The 24,353-nt window shown below is 51.4% G+C and overlaps 1 protein-coding gene across 1 annotated transcript; it reads right to left on the reverse strand.

Moving 5' to 3' along the window:
* Positions 1–9,871: 9,871 nt before the first annotated feature.
* GUCA2A (guanylate cyclase activator 2A) lies at positions 9,872–15,316 on the reverse strand. The gene is made up of 3 exons (XM_006123636.5): positions 15,160–15,316; positions 10,828–11,014; positions 9,872–10,143 (listed from the first exon to the last, which is right to left on the reverse strand). Exons 1-3 carry the CDS (start codon positions 15,229–15,231, stop codon positions 10,079–10,081), a joined length of 324 nt encoding a protein of 107 aa, XP_006123698.1. The 5' UTR covers positions 15,232–15,316; the 3' UTR covers positions 9,872–10,078.
* Between the last annotated feature and the right edge of the window lie 9,037 nt (positions 15,317–24,353).

Here is a 24,353-nt window from a genome sequence, read left to right on the forward strand (position 1 = left end):
TATATAGACAGTTCCGTTGCATCATAAAACATTTGCCCAAGCATCTCAGCCCCCCTTAATTAGTTAGAAGCTTCTAGTGTTAATGCGTATACTTCATGGCTACGTCTACATTGGCCCCTTTTCCGGAAGGGGCATGGTAATTTTTGAAATCGCAATAGGGAAATGCGCGGGGGATTTAAATATCCCCCGCGGCATTTAAATAAAAATGTCCGCCGCTTTTTTCCGGCTTTTAGAAAAGCCGGAAAAGAGCGTCCACACTGGCCCCAATCCTCCGGAAAAAGCGCCCTTTTCCGGAGGATCTTATTCCTACTTTAAAGTTTCAAAAATTACCATGCCCCTTCCGGAAAAGGGGCCAATGTAGACGTAGCCCATGGCTTTAAGCAATTCATAATGCGTCAACAGCTTTCTTATCAGCCCAGAAGGCAAGTACCAAACAACAAGGAGACAGGGAGTTAAAACAAACAGAGGGCAGAGACAGTTTGTTAAGATCAGGGTGAGAACAGAAACCGGGAGTTACCTTATCAGTTCTCAAACTAGCTGTTCCCATCACAACCGGTATAGGAATGCAGCCTTTCACTTATTTTACTTCTGCAACTCAAGCAAGTATGTAGGGAGCGCCCCTTGCTTGAACCATGTCTCTAGTTCTGCTCAGGGACTACCCAGAAACCTTTGTTAACCTCTTTCCTTGATCTGTCTTAGCATAACTTCACTAGGCCCAATTCTCTAGGGCCTAACACTAACATTAAAGTTAACTGATGGCATTTTGTGGCAAGTCTAAGGGTACATCTACACTGCAAGCTTCTTTTGGAATACAGCCACTCCCTGACTTAAGAACACACTGACTTACGACCATCCATATTTACGACCAACCTCCCATTAACCCCATTATAATATTTTTGAGTTGAGAACCATGTACGTCAAGTTTTTCGAACAGTGCGGGCAGCACATTTAAGGGTATTTCCGACTTATGACCAAATCGTAAGCCGGGGACTGTCTGTAATTATTTTGAAATAGAGCATCCGCACATAAACAGTGCAACAGAATAGTGATTTGCTATTTCGAATGAGAGCGTCTACACCGACTAGATGCTCTCTTGCTTTAAGGCCTCTCGGAACCAGTTCAGGCAGGGCATTGGGTCAGCAGTTGCTTCCGGTGCTGCTGCCTAAGGCTAGATGAGACACGTGGTTAAAGGGACCCCCCTGGACAGCCATTTCTCTGCTACTGCTGCCTGCTTGCCTACCTCTGCGAGGGACAGCAAAGCATCTCCTTTGTGTGCTCTGGTTGCCCTGTCTTTGGACACCACAGCACACTCCTTGCCATGCAGCCAGAGCTTCCTCTGGGCATGCAATGGCCCCACACGGCCATACTGCAGTTTCTGCAGCAGGTTCTACAGGCTGCCTTCATGGCCGTTCACAAGCTCGACTCCCAGCTCATCTTTGAGACCTTCTGTCTGTGCGTGGGAGCAAGGCCCTTACGAGCGCACCCCACACTGGAGAGACGGTTCTGGAGGCTGGACACCAGTTCTGACTGGTGGGACCAGCTGGTGACGGAGCAGTGGGACGACCAGCAGTGGCTCCAAAACTTCCATGAGGAAGGAGACGTTCTCGGAGTTGTGTGCCTGGCTCTTCCCTGCCCTCCAATGATGTGATACCCGAATGTGACCCGCCATCCCTCTGGAGAAGTTGTTAGCACACCTGACAGTTATCAGTCCATGGGCAACCAGTTTGGCATGAGAAAGTCGACCGTTAGGGTCCTCCTCGTGCAGGTATGGTGCTCCTGGGCTGCAGTTCCTGGACAGGGGGGAGTATTGGAAAGGGGGACCTTAGGGAAAGGGGGGTTTGGAGGAGTGGGGGTGGGCTGGGAGTAGTGGTGGGGAAGCCCCATCTCCGAGAGGTTCTGCAGTCCTGTCCTCACACAGCCCTGGGGGGGAAGGGAGACAGCTTCATAGGGAGTGGCTCTTGTGGTGTTTGTGGGGGGGGGAGGGCTCAGGGACCTACAAAGGACCCCCTTTGATTCTCTGTTTTGTTTCTTTGTTTGTCTCCTTCTTCAGGTGGCAAGGGCCAGAAACACCACCCTGCTGCGCTGGGTCAGCTGCCCGGGTGACGTGGACCCCATCGTGGCTGGATTTGCTGCCCTATCTATAGCCCCACAATTGGGGGGGGTGGAGGCTATAGATAGAACTCACATTCCCATCCTTGTCCCTGACTGCCAGGCAGCACAGTGTACAAATCGGAAGAGATACTTTTTGATGGACCTTCAGACACTGGTCGACCAGTTCACAGACAACGTCCGTGTCTTCCACAACTCCAGCCTCTACCACAAGCTGGAGGACGGCATTTTCTTCCCCGAATGCAGTATCAAGGGTGAGGATGTGGACATGCCACTGTGCATGGTGGGGGATGCAGCCTACTCCCTCATGCCGTGGCTGATGAAGCCCTACGCCAGCCACCTGGCCCCTAGCAAGGACTGGTTCAATGGCTGCCTGGGAAGGGCTCACATGCAGGCCGAATGCACCTTCAGGTGCTTGTGGTTCAGGTGCCTCCTGACCCACCTCGATGTGGGGGAGCACAACACCCCCCGGGGGATCTCCGCGTGCTGTGTGCTCCACAACAATGTGAAGATGAAGGGGGAGGCCTTCTTTCCAGGATGGGGTGGCAGACGCTGGCCAGGAGAGATGGGCCTTCGAGCAGCTGCCATCCGCCAGGCCCATCAGGTCGGGGTGCGCAGCCGGGAGGCCCTGAGAGAGGGTTTCTCTGAAAGTCTCCAGCAACTCTCCCCAGGACCTCCCCACTAGGGACCTGGGCTTTGCCCCTCTCTGCCTTTGCTCCAACAACCCCTCCCTTCCCCCTACAACCCCTCTTCCCTGCACACACAATAAAAAAACATGTTTGGTTTTGAAAAAAGAACGTTGTGATTTTTTATTTGGGATAAAAGTAAGTGGGGAGGGGGGCTGAGAAACCTGGAGGTGGGAGGAGAGGCTTAGAGCTGGGGCTGAGACTGGTGTGTGGCTCAGCTGCTTCTTCCACCTCGTGTCCAGGGACCTCGGCGACTTTGGGTTTGGGTCCTGGGCGGATGGGGGATATGCAGGAGGGGGGCTCGATCAGGGTCAGTCATGGAAGGGGCGGCAGGGGCTAGCATGGGAGGGGGAGCGGGTACGAGCAGGGACTGGGACTGGTGCCGAGAAGGTCATCGTCTCCCGGACGGTCGCACTCATGTTGCAGCCCCGCTGCAGTAGCTCAGTCCCCATTGTGCGTCATCCCAGGCCTTCTGGGCCAGTGTCTGCAGCATGTCCCGCAGGACGGACACGTGCTCCCTCATTAGGTCTTCCTGGAACCTCTGGTGCCTGTGGCTTTCCCGGGGCCAGGCGGCTGGCTCAGCTGCTGGTGATCGCCCCACAGTCAAGGCTGGTCTGGCTGGGGAGAATAAAGAGAGGTGCTCAGTCATCCCTGGAGACACTGTCCCTGAGGCCTTGCCCTCATCAGTGAGCTGAGAGCAACAGTGCTCAGGGTGCAGGATGGTGATGTCCCGGAAGCAAGGTCATGTGTGGCCTGGAGAGCAGGTCCTGCCTCAGAGAGGCCCAGAGGTCCCCAGGGGACCATGCTTCCCTCTCCCCACATCCCACGGACAAGCAGGCAAGGGAAGTGTCTGGCCACACTGGGCTCCAATGGCGGGGAGGGGGCCTCGAGCTACCTGGGCTTCCATGGGGGCCGCGCGCACACCGGCACCTAGCAGTGCTGTCCGCAGAAGCAGGTGGTGCCATGAGTGGGCAGGCGTGTCCGTGTGCTGTGCGGATGTGTGTGGCCTTGTCCCCAGCCTCCTTCCAGCAGTGGCTCATGGTGGGAGGGTGTGGGTGGCCTCCCCAGATTCTGTGAGCAGGAGCCAGGGGTGCCCCAGGGCTGTTTCCTGGGTCTGTGTGCTGCGGATTGCTGCTGCTCATGCATCCACATGTACATGCTGCAGAGCAAGGGCCAGGCCGAGACGGCCGAGCGATGATCGCACCAGAGCCCCTCAGCTCCCGCCAGCCCCACCCTGTGCATGTGAGAAACCAAGAGCACTCACCTGATGATTCCGCCCCCGCCCCCAGCCTCGGAGGATGCCTGGAGCCCTGGGGTACTGGCTCCCATGTGAGTGTGGTCACGGTGCTGGCCGTTTCCTCCTGCTCCTCCTCATGCTACCAGGCTGGGCCCCCAGCCAGGTGATGATGGGTGTGTCCAGCCCCGAGCCCAGCACCAGGTGGGGAAAGGGCTGTGCCACTCCCCAGGTGCGGTGCAGGGCTTGCCGTGCTCCCTCACCCCAGACCAGGATGGCGCACGCTGGCAGGCTCCTGGGAGCCCTCTGAATGCCCCTGGGATGGGCAGTGGGCTCTTGGGGGGCTTGTGGATGGGATATGGTGACCACATGTCAGTCACTGGCAGCCGTGTGGTGTCTGGAAGCTCCCTGGGCCGGCTTCCTGCCACAAGCTCTGGCCTCTGTGTCTGCAGCTATAAGAGCTGGCAGGGAACAGGAACTAGACTGTGATGAGTGTGGGTGGAGTAGCCAGCAAGGCACCTGTGTTAGTGCCAGATGTGAATAAACCTCTGGCTTCCTGAATAAATGCAAAATAGGGCTGTCAAGCAATTAAAAATTTAATCATGATTAATCACTTAATTAATCGCATGCAACTCCCCTTCGAAATGCCGCAGCGATGTTTCAATGGGGCAGCACCCCATGGAGCACAGGATTAGCTGGAGTCCCCAGCTGACCCCAGGCTCCATGCAGAGCTGCCCCTTTGAAGTGCAGAAGTGGCATATTAGGAATATTAGGGTGCATTAGGAGGAGCATTGCCAGCAGATCTAGAGAAGTGATTATTCCCCTTTAGTCAGCACTAGTGAAGCCACATCTGGAGTGATGCATCCAATTTTGGGGCCCCATTACAGAAAGGATGTGGACGCTTTGGAGAGGGTCCAGCAGAGGACAACCAAAATGATTCGGGGGCTGGAGCACATGACCTATGAGGAGAGGCTGAGAGATTTGGGTTTGTTTAGTTTGCAGAAGAGAAGAGTGAGGGGGGATTTGAGAGCAGCCTGCAACTCCCTGAAGGGGGTTCCAGAGAGGATGGAGAGAGGCTGTTCTCAGTAGTGACGGATGAAAGAACAAGGAGCAATGGGCTCAGGTTACAGTGGGGGAGGCCTAAGTTGGATATTAGGAAAAACTATTTCCCTAGGCGGGTGGAGAAGCGCTGGGATGGGTTCCCTAGGGAAATAGTGGAATCTCCATCCCTAGGGGTGTTTATGTCCTGGCTTGACAGAGCCCTGGCTGGGATGATTGAGTTGGATTGGCCCTGCCTTGGGCAGGAGGCTGGACTCGATGACTCCTGAGGTCTCTTCCAGCCCTGGGATTCTAGGGTTCTATGAAAAAAAGGTGAAAGCCTGGTGAATGCAAAGCAATTAGATTGTTCCACGAGGCATAAGGGAGCAGTTGACAAAGGCTTCCCCTGTTGACTGCTCCACGTCTTGACTCACGCACTGTGTGGATGATCAGCTGAGCTGGCACAGCGTGGCGGCCATTTTTATTCTAATGAAGCTAGGGATATTTAAATCCCCACTTTATTGACTGTCGGGTAGCCTATTGTACATGCCTCTGTCAGCAGAGGCATGTAGTCTAGACATACCCTCCCCAGAGTAGCCTGCACCTGTCTGGACTTGATCATAATAAGTATAAAAAATAGGATTTAAGAGCGTCCAAATGAAAACAGTTAGATCAAAGTAAATTACTACATTAAAATAGACAAAAAACACCAGCTCATCCTAATCCACTAAGAAACTTGTTACGTGAAAATTCCTACCGTAAGCAGTGGTTCTAAACATCTTTCACAAGCTAAGCAACCTCCTAGCTTGGGACTGATCCCCCTGTTCAGTCTTAGGGTGTGTCAACACAGCACTGTTATTTCAGAATAACTAGCGTTATTCCGAAATTACAATGCGAGGCTCTACACAGCAATCCCGTTATTTCAAAATAATATCAAAATAACGGGCGGCTTATTCCGATTTCTGTAAACTTCATTCCACGAGGAAAAACACTTCTTCTGAAATAGCTATTTTGGAACAAGACCTGTGGACGCTCCACTGCTGCTATTTCGAAATAGCCCCTCCCCAGGGCCATTGTAAGTTAGTCCTCCCCAGGGCTCTCAATCAAGGCTGCACGTCTATTATGGAGGCCTGTCTCGGACTCAGTTTGAGGCCTCCCTGCAGTGTAGACGTGCTATTTCGAAATAAGCTATTTTAGAGTAACTCTTCCAGAACAGTTTATTCCAAAACAAGCGTGCAGTGTTTCCAACAGGCATCTTAGGTGGCAAGTGTGCATGTGTGTGTGAGGGGGTCTCTCCTGGTGTGTGGCAACTGCCCCTATGTTTGGTTCCTACCCCCCCATGGAAGCTGTTTGTGCTCAGTTCCAACTTTTCTCACCTTCAGTGGAAAAGTACAGGACCCACAACGAGTTTCTGCATCAGGTGGCCTGGCCACTGGTCTTTCTGAGACCAACAGTAGTTTGGGCTTGCAGGACAAACCAGGCTATTCACAGGTCATGAGTATGAGAACTGAGTCATTAAGATCCCAAAGTATCCCTAATGGTGCTCGTTAGCACATTTAGAATCATAAGCAGATTCACACTTCATATTTCTAACTTCACATGCAAGAAAGATACATCCACACAAATAGGAGATATGGATTCAGTGGGTTACGACCTTTCAAACGGCATGTCACATGATCTGTTTTGCATACAGCATCTTCAGATCATGCATTCTCATATTCATAAGCCAATTTCTGTAAAGCGGGGGGGGGGGGAGGGGAGCAGTGACATGACATTTTCTGCACATGGACATAAAAATTGGAGGAAATACTGTGCCTACCTTGCGTACTTTCGTTTGAGCTGCCTTCCTTTCTGCCTGGGAGAAACCCTGTTTCTTCTTGTGTTTGGTCATTGAGTGTCCATATTTTCTCATACAATGTTAATAAAACCCTGGAATCCCAGGGCTGGCAGAGACCTCAGGAGTCATCAAGTCCAGCCCCCTCTCAACCCCAACTCAACCATCCCAGCCAGGGCTTGGTCAAGCCGAGACATAAACACCCCTAGGGATGGAGGTTCCACCCTCTCCCCAGGGAACCAGCCCAGCGCTTCCCCCTCCTAGCAGGGTTCTCTCTGCGCTGGGTGCCTGCGCACAAAAGCTGTGAGGCTCGCCCACCTCACCTGCAGAGCCGTGCAGCAGCACTCGCCTTCCTGCTGCCTGGAAGGTGAGTGGAGGTGGCAGGCGTCTGCCCTGCCCCGGTTGGTCTGGCTGGAGCCAGGGTGAAGTGAGGCTGTCCCTGCTGGATTCCAGCTTCAGCGGGCACGGCACCATGGCCCACTGGCAGGGCCGCTGGGGGAGAGGAGGAGAGGGGAGGTGGGGGCTGCTCAGGCTGCCACGGCTGGGGATGGAGCTGGAGCTGCCACATAATGGATGGTGGTGGTGGCTGCTCAGGTGGCCCCAGGGGGGTGGAGCTGCCACATGGCTCCCAAACCTCCCCCTGGCTCTCGGCTGCACTACCGGCCAGGCGGGCCTCTTACCCCAGGAGCTGCTCGTCCCCTAGTTGAGGGAGCTGGGAAGCACATCCCAGCCCCTCCTCCCATAAAGAGCTGCCAGCTGACCAGGGGTCTGGCAGCCCGGCTCGGCTCTCCCACATCCACGAGCAGCTTTCTGGGGAGCCAGGCAGCCCAGTCCTGGGCCCACCCCCTGCAAGGAACCCCAGAGGAATGGGCAGCCCAGCTCCAGCCTCCCCTCAGCAAGGAGCTGCCCCCTCTCCGACCCCTATTCCGAGCTCCCCCTGAATCCTGCGCCCCATGGTCTGAGCCCCACATGACTAACTAATTAACTAAGTTAGCTAGTTAGTTAGTAAGTAACTGCCGGGTTCCACAGTGGTGCAGGAACACACGGCGTCAACGGCGGTGCACAAAACAAAACTCACTCTGCTCACGGATGAGAAATCTTGGAGGGACACTGCCTCTCAGTGAAAGAGTCTTTACTAATATTCAACCTAGATCACCCACGCTGCAACCTGAGACCATTTCTCTTTGATCAGCCGTGTGTCCCTGTGACAGGGTGCTTGCCCCGCACTGGCCCTTTAAGAGCGCGACCCCAGCCGGGAGCCGGGGCTAGGAGCAAAGCCCCAGCTGAGGCAGCTCTGGCTGAGAAGGGCCCAGCTAGGAGCTATAAAGGGGAACTGCCAGCGGTTCTAGGGGACAGCAGGGAGGGCCTGGCTGCTGGGGAAGCAGGAGGCTCCCTGGAGCTAGGGCAGGGCGAGGCGAGGGGAGGCGAGGGGAGGGGAGCTCTGGCCAGACAGGCTCCCAGGCTCCAGCGCCTAAGGAAGAGATCAGGGTTCTCTGTGAAAGAGAGGCACTTGGGATGTGAGCAGAGGGAACAACCTCCCCCGGCAGGGGGCTGGGACACAGGTGCGGGCACTGCTGGGGAGCAGCGTCTGGAAGAGGACGCCCTGCCCCAAGGAGAAACATGGGGCGACACCACCTGCAGAAAGGCACCCAGTGAGGCAAGAGGAGCTCATTCCCAGGACAGCTGGCTGGTGGCGCCGTGGCGGTGAGCTGACCCCTGAGTCACCAGTGAAAATAGCCTGGCTCCATCCTCTTCAGACCCCTCATTCAGGGAGTTGCAGGCTGCTCTCACATCCCCCTCACTCTTCGCTTGTGTTGGCTAAAGAAGCCCAAATCCCTCAGCCTCTCCTCATAAGACACATGCCCTAGAGGCCTAGACCCTTAATCATTTTTGTTACCCTCCACTGGACTGTCTCCAATTTGTCAACCTCTGAACCAAAAATGTAGCGATTTGTTCACCTGTACGCAGTAGATAATTGTGCTCAAGTATAAGGAGATATCCTGCAGGAACAGGCCCAGGCCCAGGCCTGGGCCCTGAAAATCTCTTATGAGATTTCTCAACTGGAGTGATCATGAGAACAGCTTTTATGCAATAGTTAATTTTGGCCCTCATGGTTCTCTTCTTGGTCATGGCGTAAAATTGGAATGAAAAAATCCCCATCTAAAGTGTTTGGAATGCCCAATGAAGGTTTAATTTCAAGCTAAAAAAAATCACAAAATAGATGGTTTGAAGTGTACGTTTCAGGAAAAATAGCAATTTCTGTCTTTAATCGATAAATGCTGGTTTGAGAGAGGCGAGCAGGCCTGGTGCTGCATCTTGAGTGTTTGCCAGTGTTGCCATCTCTTGTGAATTCATTGTGCATTTTGTGACATTTGGTGTTTTTTAAAGCTCCAGCTCCTGGAGTCAAGTGATGATGTGATTATCTTTCCTTTAAAACATCTAAGTTTTTGTTCCTCAGAGTAATGGAGAAAATCTCTGAAACACACCCTAAGGCTACGTCTACACTGGCATGAATTTCTGGAAATGCTTAAAACGGAACAGTTTTCTGTTATAAGTATTTCTGGAAAAAGAGCGTCTACATTGGCAGGCTGCTTTTCCGGAAAAGCCCTTTTCCCGGAAAAGCGTCTGTGGCCAATGTAGACGTGCTTTTCCGGAAAAAAGCCCCAATTGTCATTTTCGCAATCGGGGCTTTTTTCCGGAAAAGACTACTGTGCTGTCTACACTGGCCCTTTTCCGGAACAGTTTTCCGGAAAAAGGACTTTTGCCCGAGTGGGAGCAGCATAGTTTTTCCAGAAAAGCAGCTGATTTCTTACAGTAAATCGTCAGTGCTTTTCCGGAAATTCAAGGGGCCAGTGTAGACAGCTCGCAGCTTATTCTGGAAAAGCAGCTGCTTTTCCGGAATAAGTGGCCCAGTGTAGACACAGCCTAAGTGTTCCCTGGAGGCTCAGAAACCAGAAGACAAATACAAAAGCCAATTTATTCATTTTATTTGTATGCGGAATGGGTGGTTTGGCTGCTGGTGTTCAGTGCTGGCAGGAGGGAACAGTGCTGAGAGGTGCAGGAGTCAGTGTTGCTGTCTTGTCTTCCCAGGCCAGTGAAAGGAGAGGTGAAAGGGCTGTGGGGAGCGCTGGAGCATGCTGCTGTAACGCTTCCTGGGGCTGGAGGCTGAGGAAGACTCTAGCAGCCAGCACAGGCAGCAAAAGCACAAATCTCACAGAGCTCAGGAGACCTAGCAATGGGTTCTAAAATCAAAGACAACAGATACGGTTAGGACCAGCTTCTCCTTTTCCTCTAATGCCAGAGCCGTCCGCCTGCACCCAGACCCGTCCCAGCTGAGTGTCTGGGCCGTGCACACCTTCCGGCAGAGCCGAGCATGGAGATCCCTGTGCTCTGAGGGCTGGCACGCGGGCTGCCTCTGAGGGGATGGACAGGAGCCACGTGGGGAAGGATGTACAAGAGCTGCACGCTCTCGGACCACACTGAACTTCTCCCAGGAGAAAAGCTCCCACAGGAGGGAGAGAGGAGAAATCAAACCCCAAAGCATCCTGAAACTTACAAGGTACTAGGGCTTTGGGGCATGGGGAGAGTGGAGTGGGCTGACCAAAGGTGCCATTTTGGGGGGCTTTTCTTCCCGTTCCCCGGATGCTAGGGGATGGAGGGGAAAGTGCTTGCACTCCATGCATGAAGGGAGCTCACCAGCCAGGCGTGAGAGGCATGTGCACAATGCAGGCACTTCCTCTCATCCCTTAGGGTCCAGGGAACGGGATGAAAAGCCAGCGGTGTCCTGGAGCACACAGCTGCTGAGCTGCCCCCACCTCCCAGGCTCCCAAAATTCCGCCCTTGAAAGGCAGAGCTGTGGGATGCTCAGGGCAGTATTTCCCTACTGACCAAGGCTGATTTCTGGAGCACCAGCAGGAAACACCTACTTAGATCCTGGAAGATCATGTCTGCGTTAGGAGCCGCACACAGGCTCTGGAACTCCGTGGGCAGGTCCGGGTTGTCACACGGAGGGGTGAAGCTGGCACTGCGCAGCTGAGGGTTCTTGGCCACAGGACTGTCCAGGAGGCCTTTCAGCTTCTTCACGGATTCCAGGGGGAACGAGAACTTCCCCACCTGCCATTGTAGAGACACACATTGAAACAGTCTGTCCATCCTTAGCCTACAGCAGTTTGAGTGCCCTCAAGCCGTCAGTGTGAACGGTCTTTATTCCAAGAGCTACCTTGTTAGATCATGGATTAGTCCAGATCCCAGCATCCATCTCCATACAGCCCCCTGTGCCTCCACTGAGCAAGAAATGCACCATTTCCAGGGGCATACTATTCAGCAGGAGCAATGACGGCAGAATCTAATTCCCGACGCCAGCCCATTGAAACATAGGGACAGCTTAAATCACACATGTAAATCACAAGTAACTTCATGACTTGGTCCTTTCCCTGGGCTTTACACCCCTTACTGTCCCTGTATAAAACGATGCTACGCCCACATCTTGAATACTATGTACAGATGTGGTCTCCTCACCTCAAAAAAGATATTTTGGCCTTGGAAAGGGTTCAGAAAAGGGCAACTAAAATGATTAGGGGTTTGGAACGGGTCCCATAAGAAGAGAGGTTAAAACTGCTGGGACTTTTCAGTTTAGAAAAGAGGAGACTGAGGGGGGATATGATAGAGGTATATAAAATCATGAGTGGTGTGGAGAGGGTGAATAAAGAAAAGTTATTTATTAGTTCCCATAGTAGAAGAACTAGAGGACACAAAATGAAGTTAATGCGTAGCAGGTTTAAAACTAACAAAAGAAAGTTCTTCTTCACACAGCGTGTAGTCAACCTGTGGAACTCCTTGCCAGAGGAGGCTGTGAAGGCTAGGACTATAAGGGTATGTCTACACTACCCCGCTAGTTCGAACTAGGGGGGGTAATGTATGCATACCGAACTTGCTAATGAAGCCCGGGATTTGAATTTCCCGGGCTTCATTAGCATAAAGCCGGCACCGCCATTTTTAAAAGCCGGCTAGTGCGAACCCCGTGCCGCGCGGCTACACGCGGCACAGGCTAGATAGTTCGAACTAGCTAGCCATTCCGAACTATCTGTACACCTCGTTCCACGCAGCGTACAGATAGTTCGGAATGGCTAGCTAGTTCGAACTATCTAGCCCGTGCCGCGTGTAGCCGCGCGGCACGGGGTTCGCACTAGCTCGCTTTTAAAAATGGCGGCGCTGGCTTTATGCTAATGAAGCCCGGGAAATTCAAATCCCGGGCTTCATTAGCAAGTTCGGTATGCATACATTACACCCCTAGTTCGAACTAGGGGGGTAGTGTAGACATACCCTAACAGAGTTTAAAGAGAAGCTAGATAATTTCATGGAGGTTAGGTTAAAAGGCTATTAGCCAGGGGATAGAAATGGTGTCCTGGCCTCTGTTTGTCAGAAGCAGGAGAGGGATGGCAGGAGACAAATCGCTTGATCATTGTCTTTGGACCACCCTCTCTGGAGCACCTGGTGCTGGCCACTGTTGGCAGACAGGCTACTGGGCTAGATGGACCTTTGGTCTGACCCAGTACGGCCGTTCTTATGTTCTTATGGACAGCCTCGATAGTTCGTGGACAGTTGGATAAACACTGGTGCAAATGGGAGAGCTGAACCTTACAGCTGTCTTTGAACCATCTGGCATTGGGCTCTGCTCAGTTCAGGCTACTAGAGTAGCTGGAGAGTTGTCTGGTTATGGAAATCCCCTCCCCATGGGCACCAAAGGTGAAGGGATCCATTAGTAACGCAGGGTGAGATGGGACAGAAAAGGGGGTGCTATTCTCCCACTGAGTGCACGAGTCACCTTTCCAGAGTCCCTCAAAGGCTGCACTCACATTCCCAGCATTCTCCACTTGCCTGGGCCCCTGTCCCAGCATCCCCTCCCGCCTCACCCACATCTCCAGGGCTTGCTATTTGCTCAGAAGCTCTTCCTTCAGCTCTTTCAGCTCAGCTGGCTGACGCACAAAGAGGTCCAGTGACTGCCCTCCTTCCTAGAGTGAGCTGGCATTAGCAGCTTCTGGCCCTCAGCCCCCCTTTCTTCAATCCGTGCTCTCCTCTGAAATAGCATGGGAGCCTGGACTTTGCAGGTTACACTTAGAAAACAAAGTCTAGCAGCACCTTAAAGACTAATTATGGTTATGACCCCTGTGTTAGGAGAAACCAGGCTCAGGTCTTCCATCTGCTGCAATGTATTTACAATAGTTTCCATTCACCTTTCGGCTGCTGTTTGCAAAGCATTAAAAATGATGCAGTTCTGACACTTATTGTTGTCACTGCTCTACTGATTGATCTTTCTGGCATTTTACTTTTACTTTTTCTGAAGATAACACCACTGACTTCCACGAGGCTCTAGTATCTCTCAGTGGGAAGCATTTCGAAGCACTTTGCAATGGGATAAGAGCGCCTAGATTTCAACCTTGACAGTGGTATATCAAAGCTATCTAATCTGTCCATCTCTCCATTTTTATGTTTATATTATGTCCCTCCCTCATTATGGAGCTCTATAAAAGGGTTCAGAGCGGGGCCATGAGAATTATTAAAGAGATGGAAAATACGCCTTTTGTAATAGACTCAAGGAGCTCAATAGTTTTAACATAGAGAAGAAGTTAAGGACCCATTTGATAAAGGCTATTAGTACCTACATGGAAGCATAGAAGATAAGGTTTGGAAGAGACCTCAGGAGGTCATCTACTCCAACCCTGCTCAAAGCAACCTCAACTAAATCATTCCAGCCCCGGGATTTGCTCTCACATGGGGAACAAATACTTAATAAGGTTTCTTCCATCTAGCAGAGAAATCCACCAGGTGGAAGCTGAAGCTAGCTGGACAAATGTAGAAAGGAAATAATCTAATGTGTCATTCGACATTTTCTGACTGGGCTTTATGACATGGGTCATTACACTAGTGTGTTGTATATGGGTCTTTCCTAATCTCCAATTCTTTACCCTTCCCACCTCTTTCCTAAATAGCTGTGCCCCTTGTTAGAGACACAGGCTGCTGCTGCGTTTGTTCTCACTCTGCACCTTTCCGAGTTCTCAGTTATTTCCCAAAAACCCAAGCACTGGTTTAAAATTAAACACAGTGGGGCTACGTCTAGACTGGCAGGATTTTCCGCAAATGCTTTTAACAGAAAAGTTTTTCTTTTAAAAGCATTTGCGGAAAAGAGCGTCTAGATTGGCATGGACGCTTTTCCGCAAAAAAGTGCTTTTGCGGAAAAGCATCTGTGCCAATCTAGACGTGGTTTTGCGCAAGAAAGCCCCTATCGCCATTTTCGCCATTGGGGCTTTTTTGCGCAAAACAAAACCACGTTGTCTACACTGGCCCTCTTGCACAAATGCTTTGGCACAAGAGGGCTTTTGCCTGAATGGGAGCAGCATAGCATTTCTGCAAGAACAGTGACAATCTTACATGAAGTCGTCAGTGTTCTTGCGGAAATTCAAGCAAGTGTAGACAGCTGGCAAGTTTTTCCACGCAGCCTGGCAGTTTTAATGTATGTACTGCAATACCAGGGGCACCGTTGTATGGAACTGATGGGGACACCACCTGGCAGAGGATGAGACTTATGATTATTTTATAAGTATTATTTGTATTCTTGATTGTAGCACCAAGAAGGTCCATCCTGATCAACGCTCCATTGTACTCGGTGCTGAACACAGGAAGGAGGCGTAGGGAGTGGGGAAGGGATATAAATGCAGGGAAAGTGCACTAGGTGGCAGTTTGCAAATGTCACCTTAGATCTATGAGGGTTTTTTATTTGTTAGTTTAGTTTGTTGATGTAGTATGGGGCTGTTTCGAGGCACCCCAAATTCCCAGCAGAGTACACATGGTCCAGAGTTACTTGGACTTGTTTTAACAATCTCAGCCTTCCCTGGCCCCTGAGGACAAGCTGGTTTATTCCCAAGCTAGCTGAAGTTGGGCGGACCTTTTAGTTAGGAATGTGCCCTGCTCAGCTTTGTAGTAAGTAGGGGGTAATTCCCACTCCAGTCAGTGGCAGCTCTGGGTGCTCCACTCCTATGGGCATCAGGCCACTTTGGAACGCCCACCAATGGAGTTAGGAACTAAATTTAGTTGTTCACGTTTGAAAGTCTGGGTCTTAATTTTCCTGGGCCTCAGCTCCCAGATTTGTTCACTTGGCCTCCATGCCCAGGGGACTCTGATCCTTGGGTGACACGCAGGCTACTCCTGCTTAGCTCTATGTGATGCCAGTGACGCTGCAGGAAGAATGAAAAAACTCTTACCTGGACCGTGACACAGTCCGAGAAGGCAGCCAGCGTGCATAGACACAGAGCTGCAGTCAGAAGAGTCTTCATGGTGACCAGAAGTCTTGGGAAGTGCCTCTCAGCTCTCTGCTTGCCTAGACTTTTAAAGAGTTCCCCGCAGTTACTGTGTAACAAAGACACCACTGTCACTGGCTAGGGTCAATTATAATCTCCTTGGCAAAGAGCCAGCTGAAGTGCCCGGGTGGAAACAAGACCAAATAAAAGATAACATGCAATATGCCGTAATCAACCTGGTTGAAGTTTTACATCTGTTGCTTTGCATTCATGTTTTAAGTCACCACTGACAAGCGCTGTGACGGGGCCCAGAACTGCCAGCTGCTCTGTGCTTCCTGGGAGCTGCCAAATGCTCTAGCTACTAGTGCCTTCAGCGGACTGGAATAGCCAGGGCCCAGAAGTGCCGAGGATGCACGTCACCCCCTTGCAAAGAGCCAGCACGCGACCGAGGCATCTCTGAGCTCCACTTAGCCCTACAGGGTCTACGGGACATTTCCTTGGGCCCTCTGTCACCCAGAATATGAAACAAATTGCAGTGAGTTTCCCTAAGAGATGATATCCAGGCACCAGGGTCACTGAGCTGCTGAGAGAATGGGGTGATTGGAAGGGAGAAGTCTGTGTTAAGGAAATGCAGACTCCTGGGAGAGCATGTTGAAAGCAGTGGGAAAGGCAAGTGCTTGGCACCTTTGAAATTCAGGGTGTCTGAATGTGGATTTAGGTGCCTACATCAAGGCACCAGCATTCCCATTCGAATGTTTGGCAGCTCAAATTTTAAATGAAACCAAGAGCCACTTTTTTTGCTTGTTCTAAGTGGGGATCGTTCTGTTATGCTTTGAATAGTCCCAAACTAATTCTGCCACTTAACCAAACCAGTGATGTGTTGTGTCCATACACAAAAACTGTCTGTTGTTCTGTTGCCTAATAGGAGCCAGCCATAATTGCAGCTTGTACAAGCAGACTCATGCGCCAGTACAGCAAAGCGCTTATGCTCATCCTTAACTTTACACACTGGCAAGGGTGCCATTCACAGGGCTTACAGGGGCAGTACCCCCTTCTGAAATCAGAGCCCTTGGATTTCATGCTTGAGGTCTGCTTAAGGTCTAAGCCCTGGCTCCAGAGGCAGCTCTTAAATGCAACAGAGTTTGAGCTGCTTGCAGCTTTGCTGTTGGGGCAGGGAGTTTGTTATAAACAGAGGGAGGCAGGTGATTAAAATAACAAAAGGCTGGGCACTCAGGTGATTGATGGATTGTTAGATGATCATGAAAACATTGCCGGGTACTCCACTAACAAGACGGGGGAGAGGTGAGAGAATAGGAATGAGTGTCGGGCAGCTGGGATTTGCATAGACACCACTGCTGTTAAACTTTTACCATCAACATGCTTTGTTAGTCTATAAAGTGCTACCAGACCATTGGCTGGTTTTTAAGTTTTCCTGTTCAGAGCTACCCCTGAAACTGCCAGACTTTTAAATGTTCTTAAAAAAGGGATGAACAGGGACTAATCCAAAGCTGACTGCAAAGAGTTACAAAGGGATCTCCCCAAACTGGGTGTTTGGCACAGGGGGAGATGGAATCCAGTGTTGATATAAATGCAGAGAGATGCACATGGAAAAATAGAATCCCAACTATACATTCAAAAATGACGGGGTCTAAGTTAACTGTTACCATTCAAGAAAGATCTTGGGCTCACTGCAGACGGTGCCCAGAAGACATCTGTTGAATGTGCAGTAGGGGTACGTCGACGGAGCCATGTAGATTTGTTTGTTTGGCAAAGTCAAATGAAGCCGCGATTTAAATTTACATGGCTGCCGCGCTGAGCCGACAAACAGCTGATCAGCTGTTTATCCGCTCAGCACGCTAGTCTGGACGCTCCCCTGCTGACATCAAAGCCCTTTGTCAGCAGCCCCGGTAAACCTCATCCCACGAGGAATAACGGGGCTGCCGACAAAGGGCTTTGATGTCGGCAGGGGAGCGTCCAGACTAGCGCGCTGAGCGGATAAACAGCTGATCAGCTGTTTGTCGGCTCAGCGCGGCAGCCATGTAAATGTAAATGAAGCCGCGATCATTTAAATCACGGCTTCATTTGCCTTTGCCTATGTGTCTAATCTACATGGCTCTGACGACAGAGGCATGTAGTCTAGACACAGCCTACCAGTCTAAAAACTAAAAATCTAACAGAATATTGGGAATCCGTAGGAAAGGAATATTTAATAAGACAAAATACCCTATTGCCCCCATGAAGCCATCGTATTCCCACACCTTGGATACTGTGTGCCGGGGTCCCTCCCTCCCCCCCCTCATGCAGCCCATGCTGGGCTGGAGCCTAAGCGGCACAGCTGCAGATTTGGGCGTGCAGCTCCCAGGAGCTCAGGGGTTAACTCCCCCCCCCCACCCACCACAGGGGGTGGGGCTGGGCCTGCTCTTCAGAGCTGGGGCTGGGTGGCTGCACACGTGATGCGCCAGGCTGCTCCTCACGGGGTGTATGCAGGGTCAGGGAGCTCCTTTCCCATCACCCCTCTGAGCCCAGCCAGGCTGGAGCCAACTCCAGGCAGCCCTGGGCTCTGCCTGCCCCAGCCCTAGAGCGGCAGCCTGCAGACAAGGGGCCAGTGTGGTCAGGGAAGAGACTCTGCCCCCCCTCGGCCCAGTGCTGCTGCCCTGCCAGGCAGTGTGCTGGGGGCACAGGAGTGTGGGGGCAGCATGGGAGGGGCAGGTGTTGCAGTGAGGGGAATGGGGCATTGCAGGGGATCAGGCGGGGGGCAGGATGGGAGGGGCAAGGGTTTCACTGAGGGGATGGGGCGATGCAGGGGATCAGGTAGGGGCAGGACGGGAGGGGCAGGGGTTGCAGTGAGGGGAATGGGGCAATGCAGGGGATCAGGCGGGGGGCAGGATGGGAGGGGTAGGGGTTTCACTGAGGGGGTGGGGTGATGCAGGGGATCAGGCGGGGGCAGGACGGGAGGGGATAGGGGTTGCAGTGAGGGGTATGGGGGGATGCAGGGGATCAGGAGGGGGGCAGGACGGGAGGGGATAGGGGTTGCAGTGAGGGGAATGGGGGGATGCAGGGGATCAGGCGGGGGCAGGACGGGAGCGGCAGGGGTTTCACTGAGGGGGTGGGGCAATGCAGGGGATCAGGCGGGGGCAGGACGGGAGGGGCAGGGGTTTCACTGACGGGATGGGGCGATGCAGGGGATCAGGCGAGGGCAGGACGGGAGGGGCAGGATTTGCAGTGAGGGGATGGGGGGATGCAGGGGATCAGGCGGGGGCAGGATGGGAGGGGCAGGGGTTTCACTGATGGGATGGGGTGATGCAGGGGATCAGGCGGGGGCAGGATGGGAGGGGCAGGGGTTTCACTGATGGGATGGGGCGATGCAGGGGATCAGGCGGGGGCAGGATGGGAGGGGCAGGGGTTTCACTGAGGGGGTGGGGCACTGCAGGGGATCAGGCGGGGGCAGGACGGGAGGGGCAGGGGTTGCAGTGAGGGGATGGGGGGATGCAGAGGATCAGGCGGGGGCAGGATGGGGGGGCAGGGGTTGCAGTGAGGGGATGGGGGATGCAGGGGATCAGGCGGGGGCAGGACGGGAGGGGCAGAGGTTGCAGTGAGGGGAATGGGGGGATGCAGGGGATCAGGCGGGGGCAGGACGGGAGGGGCAGGGGTTGCAGTGAGGGGATGGGGGGATGCAGGGGATCAGGCGGGGGCAGGATGGGGAGGCAGGGGTTGCAGTGAGGGGATGGGGGATGCAGGGGATCAGGCGGGGGCAGGATGGGAGGGGCAGGGGTTGCAGTGAGGGGATGGGGGATGCAGGGGATCAGGCGGGGGCAGGACGGGAGGGGCAGAGGTTGCAGTGAGGGGATGGGGGATGCAGGGGATCAGGCGGGGGAGGATGGGAGGGGCAGGGGTTGCAGTGAGGGGATGGGGGATGCAGGGGATCAGGTGGGGGAGGATCATGGGGCTGAGGGGAGCGCGGTTGGAGCAGAGAGAAGAAGCGGGGGGGGTTACAATTTTACTTTGCAGAAGCTGCACTTGCCTTTACTCCCCAACTAGCTATTTGCTGCATTCTCACCCTCTCACCTTTTCTGTGTTACTGTCCCAGCCCCCTCCAATCCCCAAACTGCCTCTCATACCCCCACCCCCTCCTGCTGCTAAACTCCCTTCCAGTCCCTGCCCTCCTTACCCCCTCCTGCACCCTGTCCCACTCACTGGCAGCCCTGCCCCACACATTCCACCCCCTCATTTTTGCTCCCACCCCAGAGCCTAAGGGGATTCACAAAATCCACTAACTCCGGAACCCCAGGAAAGTAAATCTGGCCTATGGGAAGCCTGGGACCTCAGTCCCCCCTTCCCTTCCCTTCCCTTCCCCTCACCCTGTGGGGGCTGGAGCCCCAGGGGAGTGAGGTGTCTCAGTTGGGGACCACATCAGTGAGGACAGGGTTTTTTTTTTCTGTGGGTCAGTAAATCCCGACCAAAAAAGGTTCCCCACCTGTGCCATAAATACCGAAAACACGGGAACCGTTTGTGTTGGGCAAAATGTTTTACTTCATTTAAAATGAAGTTTGATTAACTCCATTGTAAAGTTAAAACATTTCATCTGTTTAATCATTTAAATTAAACCGTTGTCCCCAGCGGCAGCACCAGCAAAATGGCTTGGGCAGAATGATGTAATTAACAGTGAGTTTTCATCAGCAACTGGCCGTCCGCGGAAAGGCTTGAATTGACCCAGATGGTCCACAGGGTGTGCAGTGGAGAGAGTCCCTCCCCCGCTTCCGGGAGAGCCGTATGGCCCAGAAGGTTAAATCTTGCTGACCCCTGCTGTGTGCAGATCTGGTCACCCCATCTAAAAAAGGTTTTGGATTTGGAAAAAGTACAGAAAGGGCAGCAGAAGTGATGAGGGGTAAAGAACAGCTTCCATGGGAGGAGAATTTAACAAGACTGGCACTTTTCTACTTGGAAGAGAAATGACTAAAGAACGGGAGAAAATGTTAGAAGTCTAAAAAAAATCACGAATCCTCCGGGAGGCTAACACGAGGGGGAAAGGAGTCCAGGAGAGCTGGTTGGATTTTAAAGAAATCTTATTGAAGGTGCAGGAACAAACCATCCCGATGCGCAGAAAGAAAAGCAAATACAGCAGGCGACCAGCGTCACTTAACTGCAAAAGCTTTGGGGAGCTCGAAAACGAAAAGGAAGCTGACAAAAAGTGGAAACTTGGACAGATGACTAGGGAGGAGGATAAATACAGTGAGCATGCAGGGGTGTGCTCAGAAAGTCCAAAGTGCCATTGGAAGTCAAGCCCATACAGGATGTGAAAGGTAACAGCAAAGATTTCTACAGCCACGTTAGCAATAAGAGAGTGCTCAGGGAGGATGCGGGGCTGCTACTGGACAAGGGAGATAACCTAGTGACAGATGATGTGGGGAAAGCTGAAGTACTCAATGCTTTCTTTGCCTCTGTATTCACAGACAAGGTCAGCTCCCAGACTGCTGCACCAGACAACACAATATGGGGAGAAGGTGAACAGAACAAGGGTATGTCTACACTACAAAGTTAATTCGAACTAACAGACGTTAGTTCTAATTAACTTGATAGGCGCTACACAGGCAAATGGCTAGTTCGAACTTAATTTGAACTAGAGGAGCGCTTAATTCGAACTAGGTAAACCTAATTCTATGAGGACTAACGCCTAGTTCGAATTAAGCAGTTCAAATTAAGGGCTGTGTAGCCACTTAATTCGAACTAGTGGGAGGTCCTCCCTGGAGGGGATGGACCGAAGACAGTGACCAAGCCATTTGTCTCGTGCCATTCCTCTCCAGCCTTCCACAAACAGAGGCCAGGGACTCCATTTCTACCCCCTGGCTAATACCACTCCATGGACCCAACTTCCATGACTTGATCTAACTTCTCTTTAAACTCTGTTCTAGTTCTAGCCTTCACAGCCTCCTGCAGCAAGGAGTTCCACAGGTTGACTATTTGCTTTGTGAAGAAGAACTTTCTGTTATTAGTTTGAAGCCTGCTCCCATTCATTTCATTTGGTGTCCTTTAGTCCTTCTATTATGGGAACTAATGAAGAACTTTTCTTTATGCACCCTCTCCACACCACTCGTGCTTTGAGAGACCTCTATCATATCCCCCCTCAGTCTCCTCTTCTCTAAGCTGAGAAGTCCCAGTCTCTTTAGCCTCTCTTCATATGGGACCTGTTCCAAACCCCTGATCATTTTAGTTGCCCTCCCCTCTCCCACCCTCTCTCTTCCCCTCTCCCACCTCCTTTTCCTAGTCTCCCCGAGTTTTGTTCAATAAAGAGAGTTTCTATTTTTGAATACATGTTCTTTATTTTGAATACGTGTCCTTTATCAGGAAGGGGGGGGTCTAGGGAGGGGTAAGTGGAAGGATGTGAGGGAGGAATGGGGTACGAGCCCCCAATGGGGAGGACTGGGGTGGCTCTGCGGGCTCCTCGGGGTGGAAGCTCTCCTGCAGCCCCCCGATTGACCCCCCCCCGGATGACAGCCTGCAGCAAGTGCAGCCGGGCTGATGGCCGAGTGCTGTGATGTGCCTAGTGTGGGCACTCAGGGCACTCTAAGCCAGGACTGCTTTGCAAGTGGGGAACCCTGAGAACTGTCTGTCCGGGGTGGGGGTCGGGTCCCTTTAAGCACAGCCCTCGGCTAGCCTGAGACAGCAGCTCCACGCTCTAAGTCCTAACCTGATGCCCTGCCGGCACTGCTTCCGGCCAGCCTTAACCTCGGTTCAGGGTCCACTCAATGTGGACATGCTAGTTCGAATTAGCAAAATGCCAATTCAAACTAGTTTTTAGGTCTAGATGCACTAGTTCGATTAGCTTAGTTCAAATTAACTAATTCGAATTAAGTTAGTTTGAATTAGCGCTGTAGTGTAGACATACCCCAAGTTAGGAACTATTTAGAAAAGCTAAACATACACAAATCCCTAGGCCCGGATTTAATGCATCCGAGGGCACTGAGGGAGCTGGCAAATGTCATTGCGGAGCCTTTGGCCATTATCTTTGAAAACTCATAGAGATGGAGGGAGATCCCGGTTGACTGGAAAAAGGCAAACGTAGTGCCCATCTTTAAAAAACGGAAGAAGGACGATCCAGGGAACTACAAACCCTCAGACCCCGGAAAAATCATGGAGGGGATCCTCAAGGAATCCATTTTGAGGCACTTGGAAGAGGGGAAAGTGATCAGGAATAGTCCACATGGATTCCCCAAGGGCCCATAATGCCGGGAAGGCCACCGAAGGAGCTGCAAAGCTCAGCAGCAGTCAGTGTGGGGCAGAGCTCAAGATGAGAAGACTGTGAGGGTGGGTGAAGAAGTTTTCTCCGGGAGGGGAATTGGCAATACCTCCCAACTTCGTGTCATCCGAAAACATTATTAGCACAATCCCACTTTTAGTGCCGAGGTCAGTAATAAAAAGATTAAATAATAATGGTCCCAGAACTGATCCCTGGAACTCCGCTAGTAACCTCTCTCCAGCCTGACAGTTCACCTTTCAGCATGACTCGCTGTAGTCTCCCCTTTAACCGGTTCCTTATCCACCTCTCCATTTTCATATTGATCCCCATCTTTTTCAATTTAACCAATAATTCCCCATGTGGTACTGTATCGGATGCCTCACTGAAATCGAGGTAGATTAGATCCACTGCATTTCCTTTATCTAAAAAATCTGTTACTTTCTCAGTGAAGGAGATCAGGTTGGTTTGGCACGATCTACCTTTTGTAAAACCATGTTGTAATTTGTCCCAATTGCCATTAACCTCAATGTCCCTAACTACTTTCTCCTTCAACATTTTTTCCAAGACCTTGCATACTATAGATGTCAAACTAACAGGCCTGTAGTTACTCAGGTCGCTTTTTTTCCCTTTCTTAAAAATCGGAACTATATTAGCAATTCTCCAGTCAAATGGTACAACCCCTGAGTTTAGAGATTCATTAAACATTTTTGCTAATGGACTTGCAAGTTCCTGTGCCAGTTCCTTTACTATTCTTGGATGAAGATTATCTGAGCCCCCCGATTTACTCCCATTAAGATGTTCGAGTTTGGCTTCTACCTCAGTTTTGGTAATATCTACCTCCATATCCTTATTCCCATTTGTTATGTTGCCATTATCCCTGAGCTCTTCATTAGCCTCATTAAATACTGAAACAAAGTATTTGTTTAGATTTTGGGCCATGCCTAGATTATCCTTAACCTCCACTCCATCCTCAGTGATTAGTGGTCCCACTTCCTCTTTTTTTGTTTTCTTTCTATTTATATGGCTATAAAACCTTTTACTATTGGTTTTAATTCCCTTTGCAAGGTCCAACTCAGCATGACTTTTAGCCTTTCTCACTTTGTCCCTACATGCTTGAACCTCAGTCAGGGAGCTTTCTTTGCTGATCCCTCCCATCTTCCACTCCTTATATGCTTTCTGCTTTTTCTTAATCACCTCCCTGAGATTCTTGCTCATCCAGCTTGGTCTAAAACACCTACCTATACATTTTTTCCTCTTTCTTGGGATACAGACTTCTGACAGCTTCTGCAACTTTAACTTAAAATAATCCCAGGCCTCCTCCACTTTTAGATCCATAAATTCTTTAGTCCAATCCACTTCCCTAACTAATTTCCTTAATTTATTAAAATTAGCCCTTTTGAAATAAAAAACCCTAGTCTCAGATTTATTTTTGTTTATCCTTCCATTTAGTTTGAACTGAATTAGCTCATGATCGCTCGAGCCAAGGTCGTCCCCAACAACCATTTCTTCTATGAGGTCCTCGCTACTCACCAAAACCAAATCTAAAATGGCTTCCCCCCTTGTTGGTTCAGCAACTACTTGATAAAGGAATTCATCAGCTATCGCATCTAGGAAAATCTGAGCCCTATTATTATTACCAGCACTTGTTCTCCAGTCTATATCTGGAAAGTTGAAGTCTCCCATGATTACGCAGTTTCCATTAATATTTACTTCTTTAAAAACATTAAAGAGGTCTCTATCCATATCCAAATTAGATCCTGGTGGTCTATAGCACACCCCAAGCACTATCCCAGGGGAGGATCTAATAGCTTTCTTCCCCAATGTGATTTTTGCCCAGACAGACTCTGTCTTCTCCATCCCTTCACTTTTTAATCCTTTGCAATCTACGTCATCATTGATATACAATGCGACTCCACCACCTTTA

This window comes from Pelodiscus sinensis, chromosome 24 (assembly GCF_052426305.1).
Source record: "Pelodiscus sinensis isolate ZL-2025 chromosome 24, ASM5242630v1, whole genome shotgun sequence".
In the NCBI taxonomy this organism is placed as follows: Eukaryota; Metazoa; Chordata; order Testudines; family Trionychidae; genus Pelodiscus; species Pelodiscus sinensis.